Genomic DNA, 16,599 nt, shown 5'->3' on the forward strand with positions numbered 1-16,599 from the left:
TGAGAAGGAATTCCATATCGGAATATGGATATACCACCGCCGCCGCCACCGCCACCGTCGTCATCGCGATACATGGGGCATGCTTTCGCGTTATTTATGTCTCGCCAACGAGACATCGAGATACTTTCGTTCTCGGTGTCCCTCGTGGCACTCTCTTCTTCTCCTCCGGAACTTTCCTGTTTTTCCACCTTGCATCGTTTAATTCACGTTCTGGTTTTGGATCTTTGAGCGATGACAGTGATAAGAGCGAGAATATAATTTCTCCTCTTTTATCGCGAAAATCATCAGCTGTCCTCGAATTGTAACTTTGCTTTCGAATATTTCTGAGACATCTTTATTTTTTTTTTGGTTTTTTTGTGTAAAATAAATTACGGGTCACTGTGACGATGGTGAGATAATTTTAAAACAACACGCGGAAATTATCACATGTCTTCACAGTCGCAAGCATGTTCTTAAATATTCATGAGGCATTTTTATGGTCTTTCTCTTATATCCAATAAAGTTTGGATTGACACTAATTTTAGAACGATACACGAGCGATTGTACAGCGATGACAAAAGTACCAATGCGTGAGCATTAATAACGTATCTAATTCTGAACATCTCTCTACTATATATTTTATGTTAATTAAGCGTTTAATAAAATATTATTATTACTATTATTTATATATTTTTTCTATATTGAAAGTTTTCATTCATAACTATTCATGTTTAAAGTCCAAAACAATAAGAATGTCTAAATTTGGGTATTGTTATTGTCCAAGCATTTTAGTCCTCGCGATTGTATGTCGTGTGAATCGATTCGACTGTGTGAATCGATGATAAATATTTCGCCGAAGCGACAACGATGCAAATACAACCCAATTCCACGGCTCGCCGTCTTTTATCGGCGTTTTAAGAACGAACAGGGATCAAATCACAAGTGAAATCGTTACTTTCGAAAGACGTCCGAGCACAGACTGTAAGTTGCATGTGTTCAGCATACTTCTCGGCTTTCCTTGCGTCGTTCGATCGATCATTCCTGATCACACTTGGCGAAACATGCAGTCGTTTTCCTATTCTTTCTGAACTTCGTTCTCGCTCGCCGGGCATCCCTTTCTCCGGGAGGAGCGAGCTGTCACAGCTGACGGCTTCATACCATTACCATAAGAATAGCGTCCCGCTATTTAGGAGAACAGAGTGTTTCAGTGTCACGCGCGCGCTCGCTCACCGCCTCTACGTCACTCAATGGGGTCGTTTTGTCCTGTTAATTAACCGCGTGCGTAAACACGAGTCAGCATGGGCCGCGTGGCCGGCCAGGTTTCGTGAACCACGCGTTAATCGGCAGGAATTTTCGCGTTACCTTTCACCGCGGGAGGTTTACGCTCGCCCTTTACGCATTTCACTCGCGTCGCGCTGAATCGTCTATTATGGCGTGTAATATAGGCGTTTGTGGTGATTGCGCATTACGATAAGGTGTCCGCGCATTACCGGCTTCGTCTGAGACCTGTCATAATGAAACGAAATACGACACGTGTCCGTAAAGATCCTCCGTCACGGAGAGAACATTTAACACGATCTCTCGCGGGAATTTCGCGGATTCCTTTCAGGGATATGTTTTTATCCGATGTTTGCGAATGTATAACTGCATCTCCTCCCGCGGAGAAAAGGACAATCGCGTGAAGAGACCAACCAGGGATAAACGAATGCTGTATAGAACGAAAATGTCACGGCGCGCGGGTTTTACCGTCGCACAACCGTTATCCCGTATTATTTACGCGCGGCGGTAAAATCGCAGTTCGTTACCGCGTCGAAGATGCAGCTCGCGTTACCCCGGTAATAATCTCCGAAACATCTGGCCGATGTGGATATTGGATATTTGCTATCCTCCACAGTGTAAATTAATAATCCTTCGGTGTAATAACAATTATATCGCGATATTTTCACGAGATACAATGTCATATTCTAGTGTTTTTCCTCACAGAGAGTCTCGGAAAACCCGGATAACATCCTCGACTGACAATCAGTCGAGTCTAACCTACCAGTTTGACTACATCTTCGCGCTTTTTATAACGCTTTCGAGGGAATTCTTGTTAGAAACCAGGCGTCACCTCGTTTGATACTCACTAAGAGTTCAATGAGTTCGTGAGCGATCGGGTTGAACTAAACGAATTACTCTTGACCGTATCTCTAGCATTTATTCTGAATATCTACGCGAAACTTAACTGAAATCGTACATTTGCATACGCGAGTTCAATTGCAAGGCTATAAAGAAGCGTGTTCAGTGAATAAAACAGCGAGGATGATATATTGTTTACATGATTTAGTGCTAATAATTGGCCGTAGTTATGCAAGAATGATCCAGCTCACATGGAGTGCGTTTCGAGAAAAGTGAAAATGAAAATTCGAAACATGACTTAAAAAGTCATGTTAACACTGAGGTTTCTCGCAATCGTTCAAGAAGTCAAACACAGTTAATTTTCTTCTCTTTAAGAATATTTTGTTAGTTTTTATTGACAAGCTTAATCCTTAAAAAATGAGGAGAAGACGCAACTATTGGGAGTACAAATAAGTCTCCGCTGTTTGACAAAAGATGGTTACCCACCAGTAAGTTATGGTTAAAATTGTCAGATGTAAAACGTCATATCGTAAGGTTGGACATCTGACAACATCATAACCTTGAAATATTAGCAATTTTGTATTAGCATCACATAATTTTTTTCGTGCGAAAATGTCGAGTTTTGAGTCGAATAAGCGTCATTTGCGGGAACTTTTGATTTACTTCTTTAATTTGAAGAAATCTGCAGCTGAGGCGCATCGATTGCTTGTAGAAGCATATAGTGAGGCTGCTTTAAGTGAGAGAAGTTGTCGTGAGTGGTTTCAAAAGTTTAAGAACGGTGAGTTTGACGTCGAAGACAAAGAACGTAGCGGAAGGCCGAAAGTGTAAGAAGACACGGAATTGGAAGCATTATTGGAGGAAGATTCGTACCAAACGCAAGAAGAACTTACACTTACATTAGGAGTGACTCAACAAGCAATTTCACATCGTTTAAAATCATTGGGAATAATTCAAAAGCAAGGAAATTGGGTTCCATATGAACTGAAACCGAGAAACGTTAAACGCCGATTTTGCACATGTGAAATGCTGTTTGCCAGGCATAAACGAAAGGGTTTTTTGCATCATATAGTCACTGGTGATGGAAAATGGATCCACTACGATAACCCAAAGAAAAGGAAATCATGAGGACCACGTGGCCATGTTTCAACATCGACAGCCAAGCCGAATATTAATGGAAAAAAACTTATGTTGTGTATTTGGTGGGATTAGCTTGGTGTCATGTATTATAAGTTGCTCAAACTGAACGAAACCATTAATAGGGCTCTTTACCGAACACAATTGATGAGATTGAGCCGAGTACTCAAAGAAAAACGCGCCCACTACTACTCTAGACACGACAAAATTATTCTTCTGCATGATAATGTTCGTCCACATGTTGCGGCGCCGGTCAAAACCTACTTGGAAACACTCAATTGGGAAGTTTTACCCCACCCGTCGTATTCACCAGACATTGCTCCCTCTGACTATTACTTGTTTCGATCGATAACGCACGGCCTGTCTGAGCAGCACTTCACATCATATGAAGATACCAAAAATTGGGTCGATTCGTGGATAGCCTCAAAAGATGAAGCGTTCTTCCGACGCGGTATCCGTATACTGCCAGAAATATGGGAAAAAGTAGTGGCTAGCGATGGACAATACTTTGAATAAAACATAAGATACCGTTCTTTCACAATAAATGCCCAATTTTTGATAAAAAACGGCGGAGACTTATTTGTACTCCCAATAGTAGAAAATAAAAACTGTTTTTTAATTTTGAGAGCCCAACTTGAGGCTTGAATTATTTTTATTTCGTGTAGAAAGACATATTGGCAAAAAAGAAAAATTCAAATCATTCAATTCATCACAATTTCGTGGGTTGGATCTTGCCTAACTGTGGCCAATTATGAATCCTCGTTTTGTCACTGGAGCGACTTCGATTTCAACAAATCGTCGATTCCCTTACGATAAATCACTTGTCGCCAGACCGCTCGTCGCAAAATCGGAGTCTCGCGAATCCCCAGACGCGACTCCTCCGAGACTAAATCGACAGTTCGGTGGCGTATAATCCCGCGAATATATTCCCGGGAAGAAACAAAAAAGTAGAAGAAAAAGAAGAAATAAATCCCGGAGTCGAGATAAAGAGCAGAAGTACGATATTTTTACGGCCAGTACCAGCGGAAGGAGTATCCTTTGAGAGCGTGCTCCTCGTCGGTGCTCGCGCGCGGCGCAAACGTGATGTTCGGCTGATGGCCGAATTCGTTTGACAGATACTTCACCCGCGTCTCGACGCCGTTCTCGCTCTGCGACCGATAACTGCCGTCCTTCCGGCCGCTGCGATAACCGTCCTCGTTGTGTCCGTGTGTGGTGATCGTGTAGTTGAACTGATAGTACAGATCGTTCGCCATCTTCTCCAGCACCTGATCGTTCACTGCGTTCGAGCCGGGCTCCGGCAGCAGCTTCTTCGCCTCCCGCATCACGTTCTTCACGACGTTTTCCTTGGGCCGCGTCATCGATATGACGTTCTCCTTGCGGAACTTGTTGACCACTGCGTCCACTGTGGAATCGGGAGAATCGTGTCGGTTTTCTCTTCTCTTGACACGTTTCCACGCGTCAACCACGCGGAGGTTTATGTGTCTCGAAAGGCTACCCTCGAATACGCATACATTTTTTACGCGCGCTGACGTATCGCTGACTTAGATGTCTGTGCAGTTATGGTGATACAGTGATCGATGTGATAAAGTCCAGAAATGGAACCATGATCATTTTTCTGCAGAATCACCGAGAGTCCAGCTCGATCGATCAATCGATCAGCGATCCATCGTGAAAGGGAGAAACCTCACCGAGCGTAGTGTGTTAATTTCACAAGGCAGCGTGTTAATTGAAACGAAGTGCTGGACGTCGTCTTACCGCGTTTCTCAGGTCTCTTCGCGGGCTCCTCGTCTTTCGCGACGACGATCTTGCAGCCGCTGCAGGCCCTCGAAATCGCCTCTACCAACTTCTTGGCAGCTTCCGGCCGATCCTTGAATATCTCTTGGGCATCCTTCACTTGTTGAGCGAACAGGAGGCGTTTTAATAATGCATCCAAAGCGATCGAGGTATGTAAATTCATCGAGTAAGTCTCTAAATAACAGGCGTGAACTTACGGCTGGTTATTTTCCGGTTTCTCATTCGGGTAATAATAAAATCACCGTTCTTGTCCGTTGCGTATGCAGTTTCGTGATATACACCATCCGCCGTAATGAACCCGTACTCCCCGTTGATAAGCCCGTCGGCGTCTCGAATAGGGAACAAATGTCGGTGGGAGTGAGTTGTCATGAAATAATGTACCGAAATTTATAAACTGGCGCAATTTGCCGAGAACATGATCCCGAAACATGATCTCTCAAAATGAAATTCTTCCAAAATACCGGAAGCATACAATTATCTCAACAATCTCGAAATCAGTATGAGACAATTTATTCGCAAATGGAGTAACTTTTTCGAAATAATGCAAGAAGAAAAATAGATATAAAAAATAATTTACAAAAAAAGAGGAGGAAAAACACGCAAGCAGAAAGTAAATTACATATGAATACACTTGAAAAATTGGAAAAAATTTGTCAATATTCTCAAAAATACAACTTTTCCAAAACAACAATAATAATAATATGTTAGTTGTAATTTTTTCGTACACTATCTCATTGCTCTGATTTTGATATTGCAACATTCTTAGTCTAATTTCGCGATTATAACTTGTCAAAAAATTGTCGTTGCACACTTTCCCGATCTGAAATACCTTTCTTCTCGAATCTATGTTGAAAATCGAGGATATTGAAGGAGAACTCGTAGGGTCGCTCAGTGCTTTGGTCCGCGAAAGCGTGATGCCGCGCTACCAGACGACACAGCAGCAGCAGGCACAGAGATACGCAGCATCCCTTCTGCAACGAAAGCCGCGTCTCCCTTAGGTACGCCCGAAAAAGAGGAGAGAAAACAAAAGAAATACACGAAAGAAAACTCCCTTCCGCACGGCCTTGCGCGCCCTCACCATGAAGGACGACATCCCGCGGAGATGATCCCTCTGTGGCTCCGAGTGGCTCGCGCGAACGAATGACGACGGCGCAAGAGGAGCGGAATCCTGCGAGCACATGCAGCGCTGACGTAACCGCAAACGAGAAAAAAACATTCCCGTCTTCGCGGTGGATTATCCGCGACGAAACGACCCGACGATGATGCGCAACGCGGTAGAATATGCAGACGAGAGGGAGGACTGTGCGGACGAGGGGACGGCGGCGGGTCGCCGGGGGAGAAAAATCGGCACACAAGCCTACGACCATTCCCCTGCTTTTGCACGTTCCGCGTAGAAATAATTGCGCGGGATCCACTTGACTCTCGTGAATCGTCGCTGATCGAACACGCGCCGCTGCTGCCCGTTGCAGATTGCATTTTTGTCGTCGTGAAAGTTTGCACGCCGGCGGATTTCTATCTGACGCTGTATTGATCTATCGACGGCGCTTCACCTCCCGCGGACTCACGATCGTGTCTGCGGCACGACGAACATTGTTAACATCTTATCTAAATTTCCCGTGCTAATCTCGAAGGATAAGAACGCGTCTGTTTCCTTACGCGTCCTCGTCTTCTCGCCGGGCACGAGGCTCTGTCAACTCGAAGAGCAAACATCAAAATTCCAGAAGCGGAATCGCCACGAAATTCCGGAAGCGGTGATCGCGACGGTGGTTGACTATAACTGAGAGAAATTATCCGATAAAAAATTAACAAACGAATATTTCCGATCAAATTTCGATCAATTTTTATATCCGATCTCACTATTCGATTAAATTTCGGATACTTCCGATCAGAATAAATTCTGATTAAGCTAAACTCGGGTATTATGGCCATACCGGAAAGATGGTCATAGGCTGTAATTTCTCTAATAACTGCAAAACATCGCGTTTGTGTAGTCAGTCACAAAGATAATCGATATTTATCGTAGTGTATGTGCGTACATTTTTCGAAATAGCAAAATTATGAATATTATACTATATTTTTATTTTCGAATACCTATAAAATTTCTCATGTATCCACTAATACTTGCTGTAACGTCGAATAAATTACAGTTAAGCTATCGCAATCAACGTTAGATACATAAAGTATGTAAATTGTAATATAACATGCATTTTTATTTTCGTTTTCATTATTTTATAAGTACTATTACCGTCTTTTACTCACATTTTGGGTAAGATAGCCCACTATAATTCTAACATTTATAAAACGAAAGTTCAAAAATTACTTTCAATATTACAGTAATTAGATCTTATGTGCAATTTTTGTTTGTTTTGATCAAAAATTGGATTTAGAATTTAAGTTTTGTAATAGAGGTTTCTATTTTATATGTGTATTATTTTTCACCAATAATATGTATTAAATATCCTATACTAAAATGAATATATCAAATCATATTTTTTTCATTATTTTATAAAATAATAGGTACAGAATCTTGAACATAAAATATGTATGAGTCATCTATTCCATATAGCCATCTTGTCTTAAAAATTTAGATAAGATGGCCAATGCTCACGTTTTGATATTTTTGTAATAAATAATTTCACTGAAGTATTTTTCTTTCAAATCTGATGGTATTATATATTGTAGGTTTCAGTGAAGTAATGTGCTAAACGCTATTAAGAAATAACAATAAGAAATGTATTTTCTTTGCATTTTAAGAAAGTATGACCATGTTATCCGAATTTACTCTATATTTCATCAAATAAACTGATAAAAAAATTATGAACCGATATTTCTTATCGGATGTTTCCTGATCGGATACAAAAACTCATCGGTTTTGATCGGAGATATCCGTTTGTTAATTTTTTTATCGGATAATTTCTCTCAGTGCAAACTCAAAATCGAGTTTCTTACATGTAAATCAATCCCTCATTTCGATCGGATCAACTGCAGCATTGGAATTCGCACCGAGTTACAATCACAGGTGACTCTGTGCGCCAAGGAGCTGAGGTAGTCTTTCCCCAGCCGGGCATTGAGACAAACACAACAAGCACGGGAAGAGGTTCACGACGGTAAGTGAGTAAATCCGTATTTATTAGATGACCTTTCGTTTTGTGTTCTCACGGTGCTGTCGTATCGATAGCCGTTCCTCGGGCACGTTGTCGAGCGCGCCTGTCGGACCGGCGATGCGGGATTGTAATAAATTAATGCACGTTTAAGCGCATAGGTCAACCAATCGGACACCACTCTTGTTGTTGGCTAATGTCAGCGGAGCGGTGTGATTTTAAACGTCGCCTATTGTACGACGAGAGCGTGCACGAGCCGCTCGACGATTGAAAAGCCTGCATGGCCGATTAGTCGGAATAGAGTTTTTTTCCTTTTTCTAATGGATCGATCGATCGACAGATCGATCGAAAGAGCGCACGTATACCCAGGCGCGCGTGCGCGACAAAGAGAGAGTTATTAGAGATTTTCAACGCGGCGAATATCCTTTTTCTCTCGTCTTTGCGAACTCGTGCGCGAGTATGTAGAACGAGTACTGCGAAATGAGGGTCAGGGCCATATTCGCAGGTTGACGTGCGACGATAGTGGAACAGACATTATCGAATCAAAATCGATATACGTCTCACTCTCTCTTTCCCTTTTAATGTATAGTTGTGGACGCTTATAAGAGACGCCTATCTCAACGCTAATATCCAATATCGTTAATAGATGGGTATAGATGATAGATTACACGGATGATGTTAAAACACAAATTTGTGGGTTAAGTTTCAATCACTAAACGCGGCGGCCATCGCTGAACTCTAATGTCGATAGACGTCGAGAATTTTGTCCGGTCGCGCAAATGATTCCAAGGGGAGATTAGAAATCACATAGTGGTGGTCATCGAAAGTAGCACCATTTAGAGGATCTATCGTCTGCGATTTTCGAAATGACGTCGTGCTTCCCAAAATAAAATCTCAGCGGAGAGTTAGAAAGCGTCGCGTGTCGCGCGATCGAGTCAATTCGGGAAGATAATGATAATAAAGAAAATTTATTGACGGGTAACTCTTTAGCTGCATAAAAGAAACAAAAAACAGCATGGATACATCGACAAGAGCATGAAAACACATAAAAAAGAAGATAAAGAAAATGGAAGGACTAAAAAAATAATAGAATGAAAATCTAATATACAGCTAATAACTAAACATACAAAATTTAAAATAGCAAATAAAATTAGCAAAATAAAATTCATACAAGCAAAATTAATAAGTCAAGAAATACAAGAAGTATACAATGAACAAATACAAAGACACGCAAATAAATGAATACAACTAGAATAAATACATACAAAAATAAAGAAAACATTTAACATAAAATAACTAGTAAGCTACAGTTATCTTATTTTATAATTAAGTTATATATTAATTAATCGAAAATCTTCAGATCTGCAACCAAAGATACTCAAAAAATATAATCTGATCCTTAGAATATCCTTTTGTACATATTGTCTCAAGAGAAAATTTTTTTATAAAAACAAAAAGAAAATATTCTAACAACCAAAAAATAAAACTTTAGTTGCAAAATATTATTTCCTGTAATCCCATATTGCAAGCAGAAATCTTTATCTAAGAAGTATTCCTCTCCTAATAAAGAGGACATTAATTTATGTTAAGAACACTTTCCTTTTGGTTTCAGAAGAATTCCCTTGAGGCTATATATGGAAGAATTAAGAGGAAAAGATTATTTTTAGACGTTTCAAAGATTCCGTAATGGCAGAATCGCACGCTCCGATTTGTAAGGTGTTTCGCGAAACTTTTTCGCTTCGTTGCGAATTCGAGAAAAGAAGTTTCGCACAAAGGAAAGAAGGTATATCAGAGTAATAAGCACTAGCCTAATTGTATTCGCGAAATGCTCGACTTTCCGCCGACGCGATCTAGAGCGAGCCGCAGTTAGAAATCGGATCGCGTAATATCGAATCGGGAAGTATCGGTGCCGGCGGGACCTAAATTTTCTCACGTAGCGTCGCGACAGGACATTGTTTACGCGATCCGTGCGTTTTGTGGTAAGTGTCTGAACTCTCGTTTACCGCGTATGCACGGTGCATCGTGCACTTTTGTAGCGCATATCAGACCGATACGACGAGGTGCCGAGTTAGGGGCGACGATAGTTGCGGCATACCAACGACACGCACGCGGGCGGAAGAGGACGGGTTTCTAGCACGTGTACGCATCGCGAATATCGAACTCTCGGAGATTCGATTCGCGAAAGTCCTCGATACGCGCTACAATTACGCGCCGAAGCGCGACCACCTTGCTCCCGGCGCGTCTCTTTCAGATTCGCGTGTCTGAGCAGGTTTTGCCGCTCCGTCGGCAATACCTCGTACGAGAGGAGCGCGTCAGAATTCTCATTTCGATTTCGATGTCGAATTTACCGAGAGAGAAATGGGAAAACCTGCCGGGCGGGCGGCTGCTCGCTCATCCGCGGGAATCTGGACCGAAATGCCGTTATGTGGAGGCCCCGAAGTGGGTCACTCGACACCTTGATATCGCATTTGCCAAGCGGCGCTTCGCTTAATATGAAGTAAAACGCGGACAGGTTAACACGCAACCGGCAAGAAATTCGCGCGTTTTGCGAGTCGAACGCGCCTCCGAATGATACGCGAATGAATATGCATCAACGCGCACACACACATACGAGACATGTAAATCAAATTTAATAATTTATATATAAATGTATATATATGTATGTACATAAACAATTTAATTTTGCATTTCATCACGACGTTTTCTATATCACAGATGTTCTTCGTACGTTCGAGTGTGTGTCGCTTTGGAAAGTCGAAGCTGTCAACTGGCCGGCTTCTTACATCCTCAGGATGTGTCGCGTCTCCTCTTCCGTCTCATCTACCGAACCACTCGTCCTCGTCGTCGGGATGATAACTGTGATAATAATGCGCGTGATGTTGCGGCTGGCGCACCACCACCACGTCCGCGTTCTCCGTGCTCCTGATCAAATTGTAGAACATTATCGCGATCGCTAGTTGCGCGACCATGACGCTCCTTAGGAGTGACATCTTGATGGAGGCTATGGCGCCCGGCAGAGAGAGCACCTGCGGGAAGAAAAGAAGGGAAAACGAGCGTTAAACGAGCATGTGGAACGTCGATCGTTTTCCCGATCAGTAATGAAGGCGCGATCGTCTCGGACGATCATAAAAATGGCGAACCTGCATGACAAACGGTGTCATCATCATCATGTATCCGAGTCTTTGCAGAATGTTTGTCCTCTCTCTCCTCTTGCGACCTTGCACTTCCGTCTCTGAGGGATAAGAGAGAAATGCTTGATACGTTCTTTCCGAACGTAAAAGCTAGGGCGCCAAAGTAATGCTTGCGAAATACCTTGTAGTAGGTCGCGCATTCTCACGCGAACCACGACCTCGCCGTCCACCGAGCAGAGCTTGACCCCGGGGAACACGTTCAAGCTCTGAGTCATGTTCGGGCGAGCCAATGAGCCGACGTTTTGCCTCTCCTCGGCTCGAGCCGCCAATTTCGATGATGTCGCCAGCCAGAGAATAATATTGCAGGCAAATAACATCGTCCCAGCCATGTTCCGCGTTGGGACGATCGGCTGCTGCAGATGCACGTAACTTTCACGATGTCGTTGCCTTGCGGCTTTACACTACTGCTGACTGGCGTCACTGTGATTCTTTCGCTCGAATATTCCACTGACCTGTACGAGGAAATATCGAGGATTTTCGCCCGCGCGCTTTTCCTTCCGATTCGCACGGTGCGTTGTGCTCGCGTTCGTACAGTGAGCGGACTGCACCGTGCTATGCGATGCGCAGTAGAGATATATATTTTACCTTTTTCGTTCTCTTCGGGCACCCCACTAGACACTAGAAACTAGGTCTCGTTTACTACTGGAAGAACGCTATTTACGCCGGAGCGCGAGCGTAACTTGGCCGTATCGGCGAGCACCGATGCGTCGGTAACGACGAGCAAACCAATCGATCTCTAACGGCTAATATCGGTAAATATCGTTCTAAGGCGAGCGATAGACTCCGCGAGGTGTCGAATAGAACTCGATTGATTCGCGCTTTAGAGTAGAGAAGGAAAGCGTTCCTTCGTCGACACTCAGAAACAATTTGCACACGTGCGTGCGAAAATTTATAATCACGCTCATAATGCCTCACGGTAAATGTATGCGTGTCCGTGACGTTGCTTTACAAATATATTACAATAATTCAAGGAAAATATATATCTTTACAATGTCTTGGTACAATAAATAGATTCTTACTAATTAGATGAGGTATGCGACAGTTCCTAAGTATAAGTGTTCTTCATTTTGGTACGGAGACTTGACTCTTTGTGCGATTGCGTATTTTTCGCAGTTACAGATAAGATTAACAATTTCATCATGATGTTATATATCTCATTTACGTATTTTGAAGGCTCATCGTGTATGTATGTGTGGCACGTCTCGTATAATAAATAAACTCGTAAATAAATCTATATTAAACTATGACATTAATTAACGACAGAAGCTTATCACCACGAATATGCTTTCTTCAAAGAAGGAGAGTTCGTTCTCTGTCGTGATCCGATATTGGCAATTAAGGTAAACCGCGGCTAGTTGGTTACCGACGTAAATTGGCGAAATCGAGTATTTCTACTGTTTGTAGGCAACGAGCGTTGTTAGAACTGTTTCTTTCGAACCGTTTATTTCATTTACCGGCCAGCGGCATATATATGGGAATGTGTTGTGTGCGTTGATACGCGTCGCGTGCAGATCATGCTTACGGCGGCCGTAAGATCGCAAGACGATCGAGAGTCGTCACATTTCTCCTTGCACGTGCACAGGTAAACATGAAGAATAAAAGAATCGCAAGTCTTTCGGGGACAAGCGAGCAAAAGTCAGTCTCGAGCTCAGAGGATATAGATCGGAAGAACTGTACAGCGAAGAATAAATAACTATCCATCTCTCTACATGTTCTTTAACACGTTGACTGCCACGGCAATTTTCAGGATTCCGATCTCAAAAGCCAATTTGGTTTAATCATATTATATTATTCAAAACTCTAATTATAGTACATAGTAATCACCAAAAAGCATACAGAATGTTTGCTTGTTGATTTTCACTTTGAATAAATTTTTTATAATTATATTTTCTGTTTATGTATGAATAAATTTTCTGTAATTCATGTAAGCCAGCCTTGAATTTTTGTTCCCTTCCCAGAAGCCATCTAATCTTAGTTATCTATTCTTAATTATATACCACGAATTTAATCATAGTTGTACGAAAATGGCAAGTCAAAGAATTACGAGATAAATTGTAGTCGGCGCCCTAGCCAAGAAGGCCAATTACGATTTATCTCGTAATTAGCAGTCAACATGTTAATAGATTTCGGAATTAAGCAAGCAAGGATTTCAAAGTCGCCATTGACACATTTAAAACTTTCGTTTGCTTAATCGTTTGACTTGTTAAAACATAACAGAAATAATCGGTTTCGCCAACTTATCCTGATAGTCAACTAGCTCCGCGGAGTCAACTCCCCCACAGATGATCGCGAAGTAAAAACGGAATGCGAAGGTTAGTAAAGTACGCGAAGACTCGCGCCAAGACAGCCCGACGATGTGTTGATTAAAGCGGATCAGCTGTCGCGACGACGTGAACAGCAAAGTAGAGAGATTTGTTTGAATTATTATTATTATTATCAAGCAACGACGTGCACGGCCAATTGTTTCCGTGCGGAACAAGACTATCTAAACGGTGACGCGCGCGTTCTAAACTTCACGCGTTTCAAACGCCGTAGAGTTACGCGCTCTAATTATACATTACAGGAATTCCTTTGGTATATCCGCAGAAGTAGAGCCTGGCAACGCACGAGGTACAACGCGCGGAGATCGTCATGCCGCAAAGTTCTTTCGCGAATTATGCGTCTCGCGAATATCTCCGCGCTTACTCTTCGCGAACGTCCGCGGAGAATATTTCGATTCTGAAAAGCAACGCTGACGGATATGGCTGCAGTCGTGAGTTACGACGGCGCAATTCGTCGCGACAATCACGGGAAACGTCGACAGTACGCTTTCGCCGTCTGAAATTGCTTGAAATCGAAGCTGGAGGTTGCATTGCTGACGTCTTTTGCGTCTCACTCGAGTAAATCGAGTAAATCATCGAAAAGGCGATGACCTCATAGCGAGTTCCACGCAGACGATGCGTGGTTTCCGTCGAGAAGCTTCTTATGGCCCCTTTCCCGTCTCTCACGATTTTCCGGCCGGAAATCGCGAACCGGATACGGCGTCGGATGTACGCGATTTATCCCTTATAGTAATAATGTTGCTCGTCCATTCCCGGTCCGCTCGGTGCCCAGCCATGTGTGTGAGTATACGGAAAACTGTTGTGTACGTGCACGTGAATTGGTTGCGGCGGCGACCATTCTTGCGGTGCTGCGTGATGATGCCAGGCGGAATGAAATTTCGCTAAAAACGCGCTGAGCTTCAGCACTAACAGTATGATACCTGTAAGTAGGAAGATACAACGTGTAATTTCTGCGCTGAGACGGCCAATCGTCGTGCCTCACAGCATAGAAGATAACTCTATAGTCATAATGCGTTCTACATAGAAAAATAATCAAATTAATATATCATAGAAATCATAAAAGAATAACAGATGTTAAAATTAATCGATAAGTACATTATTTACAATTCAATAAATCATACGTGGCGTAGTATATTTGTCTTGTTTATGTGAGTATATATCTATTCCCCGTATATGGAATCAACAATAATAAATGGGAAGTTAATAAAGTGAGTAATAAAGTCCGACATAAAATGAATTCATCAACATTCTTGAGAAATGGTTATGAGGAAATGTTACGAATCTAATGATCGCTCAAATATATCAATATATCATAGAAATCATAAAAGAATAACAGATGTTAAAATTAATCGATAAGTACATTATTTACAATTCAATAAATCATACGTGGCGTAGTATATTTGTCTTGTTTATGTGAGTATATATCTATTCCCCGTATATGGAATCAACAATAATAAATGGGAAGTTAATAAAGTGAGTAATAAAGTCCGACATAAAATGAATTCATCAACATTCTTGAGAAATGGTTATGAGGAAATGTTACGAATCTAATGACCGCTCAAATATATCAAACGCCTCATATGCGAAGAAATGGGTCGGCGATCTCTCCTAATCATGCATGCAGGCTACGTTAAGCAATTGAAATACCGTTATACATTCGTGCCGGTGACACTTTTCACTCGCGCACGAAAGTAACGTGGCTCACCGATGAAAAGTCCCTTCACTGAGACCGCCGTCAGCACCATCAACATCGTCATCATTACTCCCATTTTGTACATCAACGGCATCAGCATGAACTGCAATCTTTTTATTCCAAACGTGCGAGATTCCACGAGCCCTCGATCTACCAATGCAAATATTAGTTCACTAGGGTGAAAATCCACGACATCAGCAGACGTACTAAATTCCCGGAGCGTACATCGTGAGATTTTGTGCGGTTCTCTTCGATTCATTTCAGGATTGAAGACGAACTTAACAAGTCCCACATCACCGTGAGTTGCTACTCCTCGTGTGCGCAACGCTCTGCCTATCAACGTGTACGTGTAAGTGAAGTTGCATACCACTTTTATCGTCTTTCGTTTTGGACGTGTCATCCAGAACAGCCCGGGAGTCGTCAAGCTCAGAATCCAGTCGCGAGATCAGCCTGAGTCTCGTGACGTTGGCGGCTTGGATCTCTTTGGCGCGCTCCTTCGGAAATTCGATATTCCCGGCACTCCATGCAAGCACATTTTTCGCAAAGACAGCTGCCAATAGCACGCACGCGAGTATCCGGCCAATCGTCTTCATGCTCGGACCGGTTTACCACCACCCGGACGTCCTCATCGACACTGACGGTCTTTTTTTTTATCGCGGCCGGCCTTTTACCTTTTCTTGAACTGTTGGAATCGAACTACACGAGGCATACGTGCTGTCCGAGCCCGCACGAGCAACCGTATGATTCGCTACAACGAACAACCAGCGGCTCGAACTCGAAAGGGAATCGGTCGGTCGCTGCGCGCTGACCTCCTGCGCAGCTCTTTCGGATTCCTCGTCGGTACCAATTTTAACGGACACGTTGGAGAAGCTCGCTGAGGCACGTCGTAACATCGCACCTTCCATCCTTCCGTCCCAAATTTCGCACGTTCCTTATTAATTTTTCTTTAAAGTACAAACACCAACACCCGCACAAGCACCCAATCCTGAATATTTTTATTCTATTGGTCTTAAAATACGAATGTTTAAAGACCAAGACAATAATAAGAATGTTCAGGATTTAATTCTTGGAATTGATATTACTCTTTTATACTTACAATTATATAATACTTTATTCTATTTTTTATATTTATTTATTTTTTTATTTTTATTTTATATTTTGTATTTATAACTTTTACTTTGTATTATTTATAATATTTGTATATTTATAATTGTAACTTATTTCCTTCCATGTAACTTGTATGATTTTTTTTTAGAGAAATTTTTGTA

The 16,599-nt window shown here is 42.3% G+C and overlaps 1 protein-coding gene across 1 annotated transcript; it reads right to left on the reverse strand.

Moving 5' to 3' along the window:
• Nucleotides 1-3,853: 3,853 nt before the first annotated feature.
• LOC116849998 lies at nucleotides 3,854-16,148 on the reverse strand. The gene is made up of 12 exons (XM_032827759.1): nucleotides 15,699-16,148; nucleotides 15,344-15,481; nucleotides 14,359-14,558; nucleotides 11,439-11,718; nucleotides 11,267-11,358; nucleotides 10,951-11,152; nucleotides 6,591-6,598; nucleotides 6,104-6,193; nucleotides 5,855-5,996; nucleotides 5,223-5,354; nucleotides 4,987-5,124; nucleotides 3,854-4,633 (listed from the first exon to the last, which is right to left on the reverse strand). The coding sequence occupies exons 1-12, from the start codon at nucleotides 15,922-15,924 to the stop codon at nucleotides 4,239-4,241; spliced, it is 2,043 nt and encodes a 680-aa protein (XP_032683650.1). The 5' UTR covers nucleotides 15,925-16,148; the 3' UTR covers nucleotides 3,854-4,238.
• Between the last annotated feature and the right edge of the window lie 451 nt (nucleotides 16,149-16,599).

The sequence above is a fragment of the Odontomachus brunneus genome, unplaced genomic scaffold (assembly GCF_010583005.1).
Source record: "Odontomachus brunneus isolate Ranch 3 - 2012 unplaced genomic scaffold, Obru_v1 Obru_scaffold_130, whole genome shotgun sequence".
NCBI lineage: Eukaryota > Metazoa > Arthropoda > Insecta > Hymenoptera > Formicidae > Odontomachus > Odontomachus brunneus.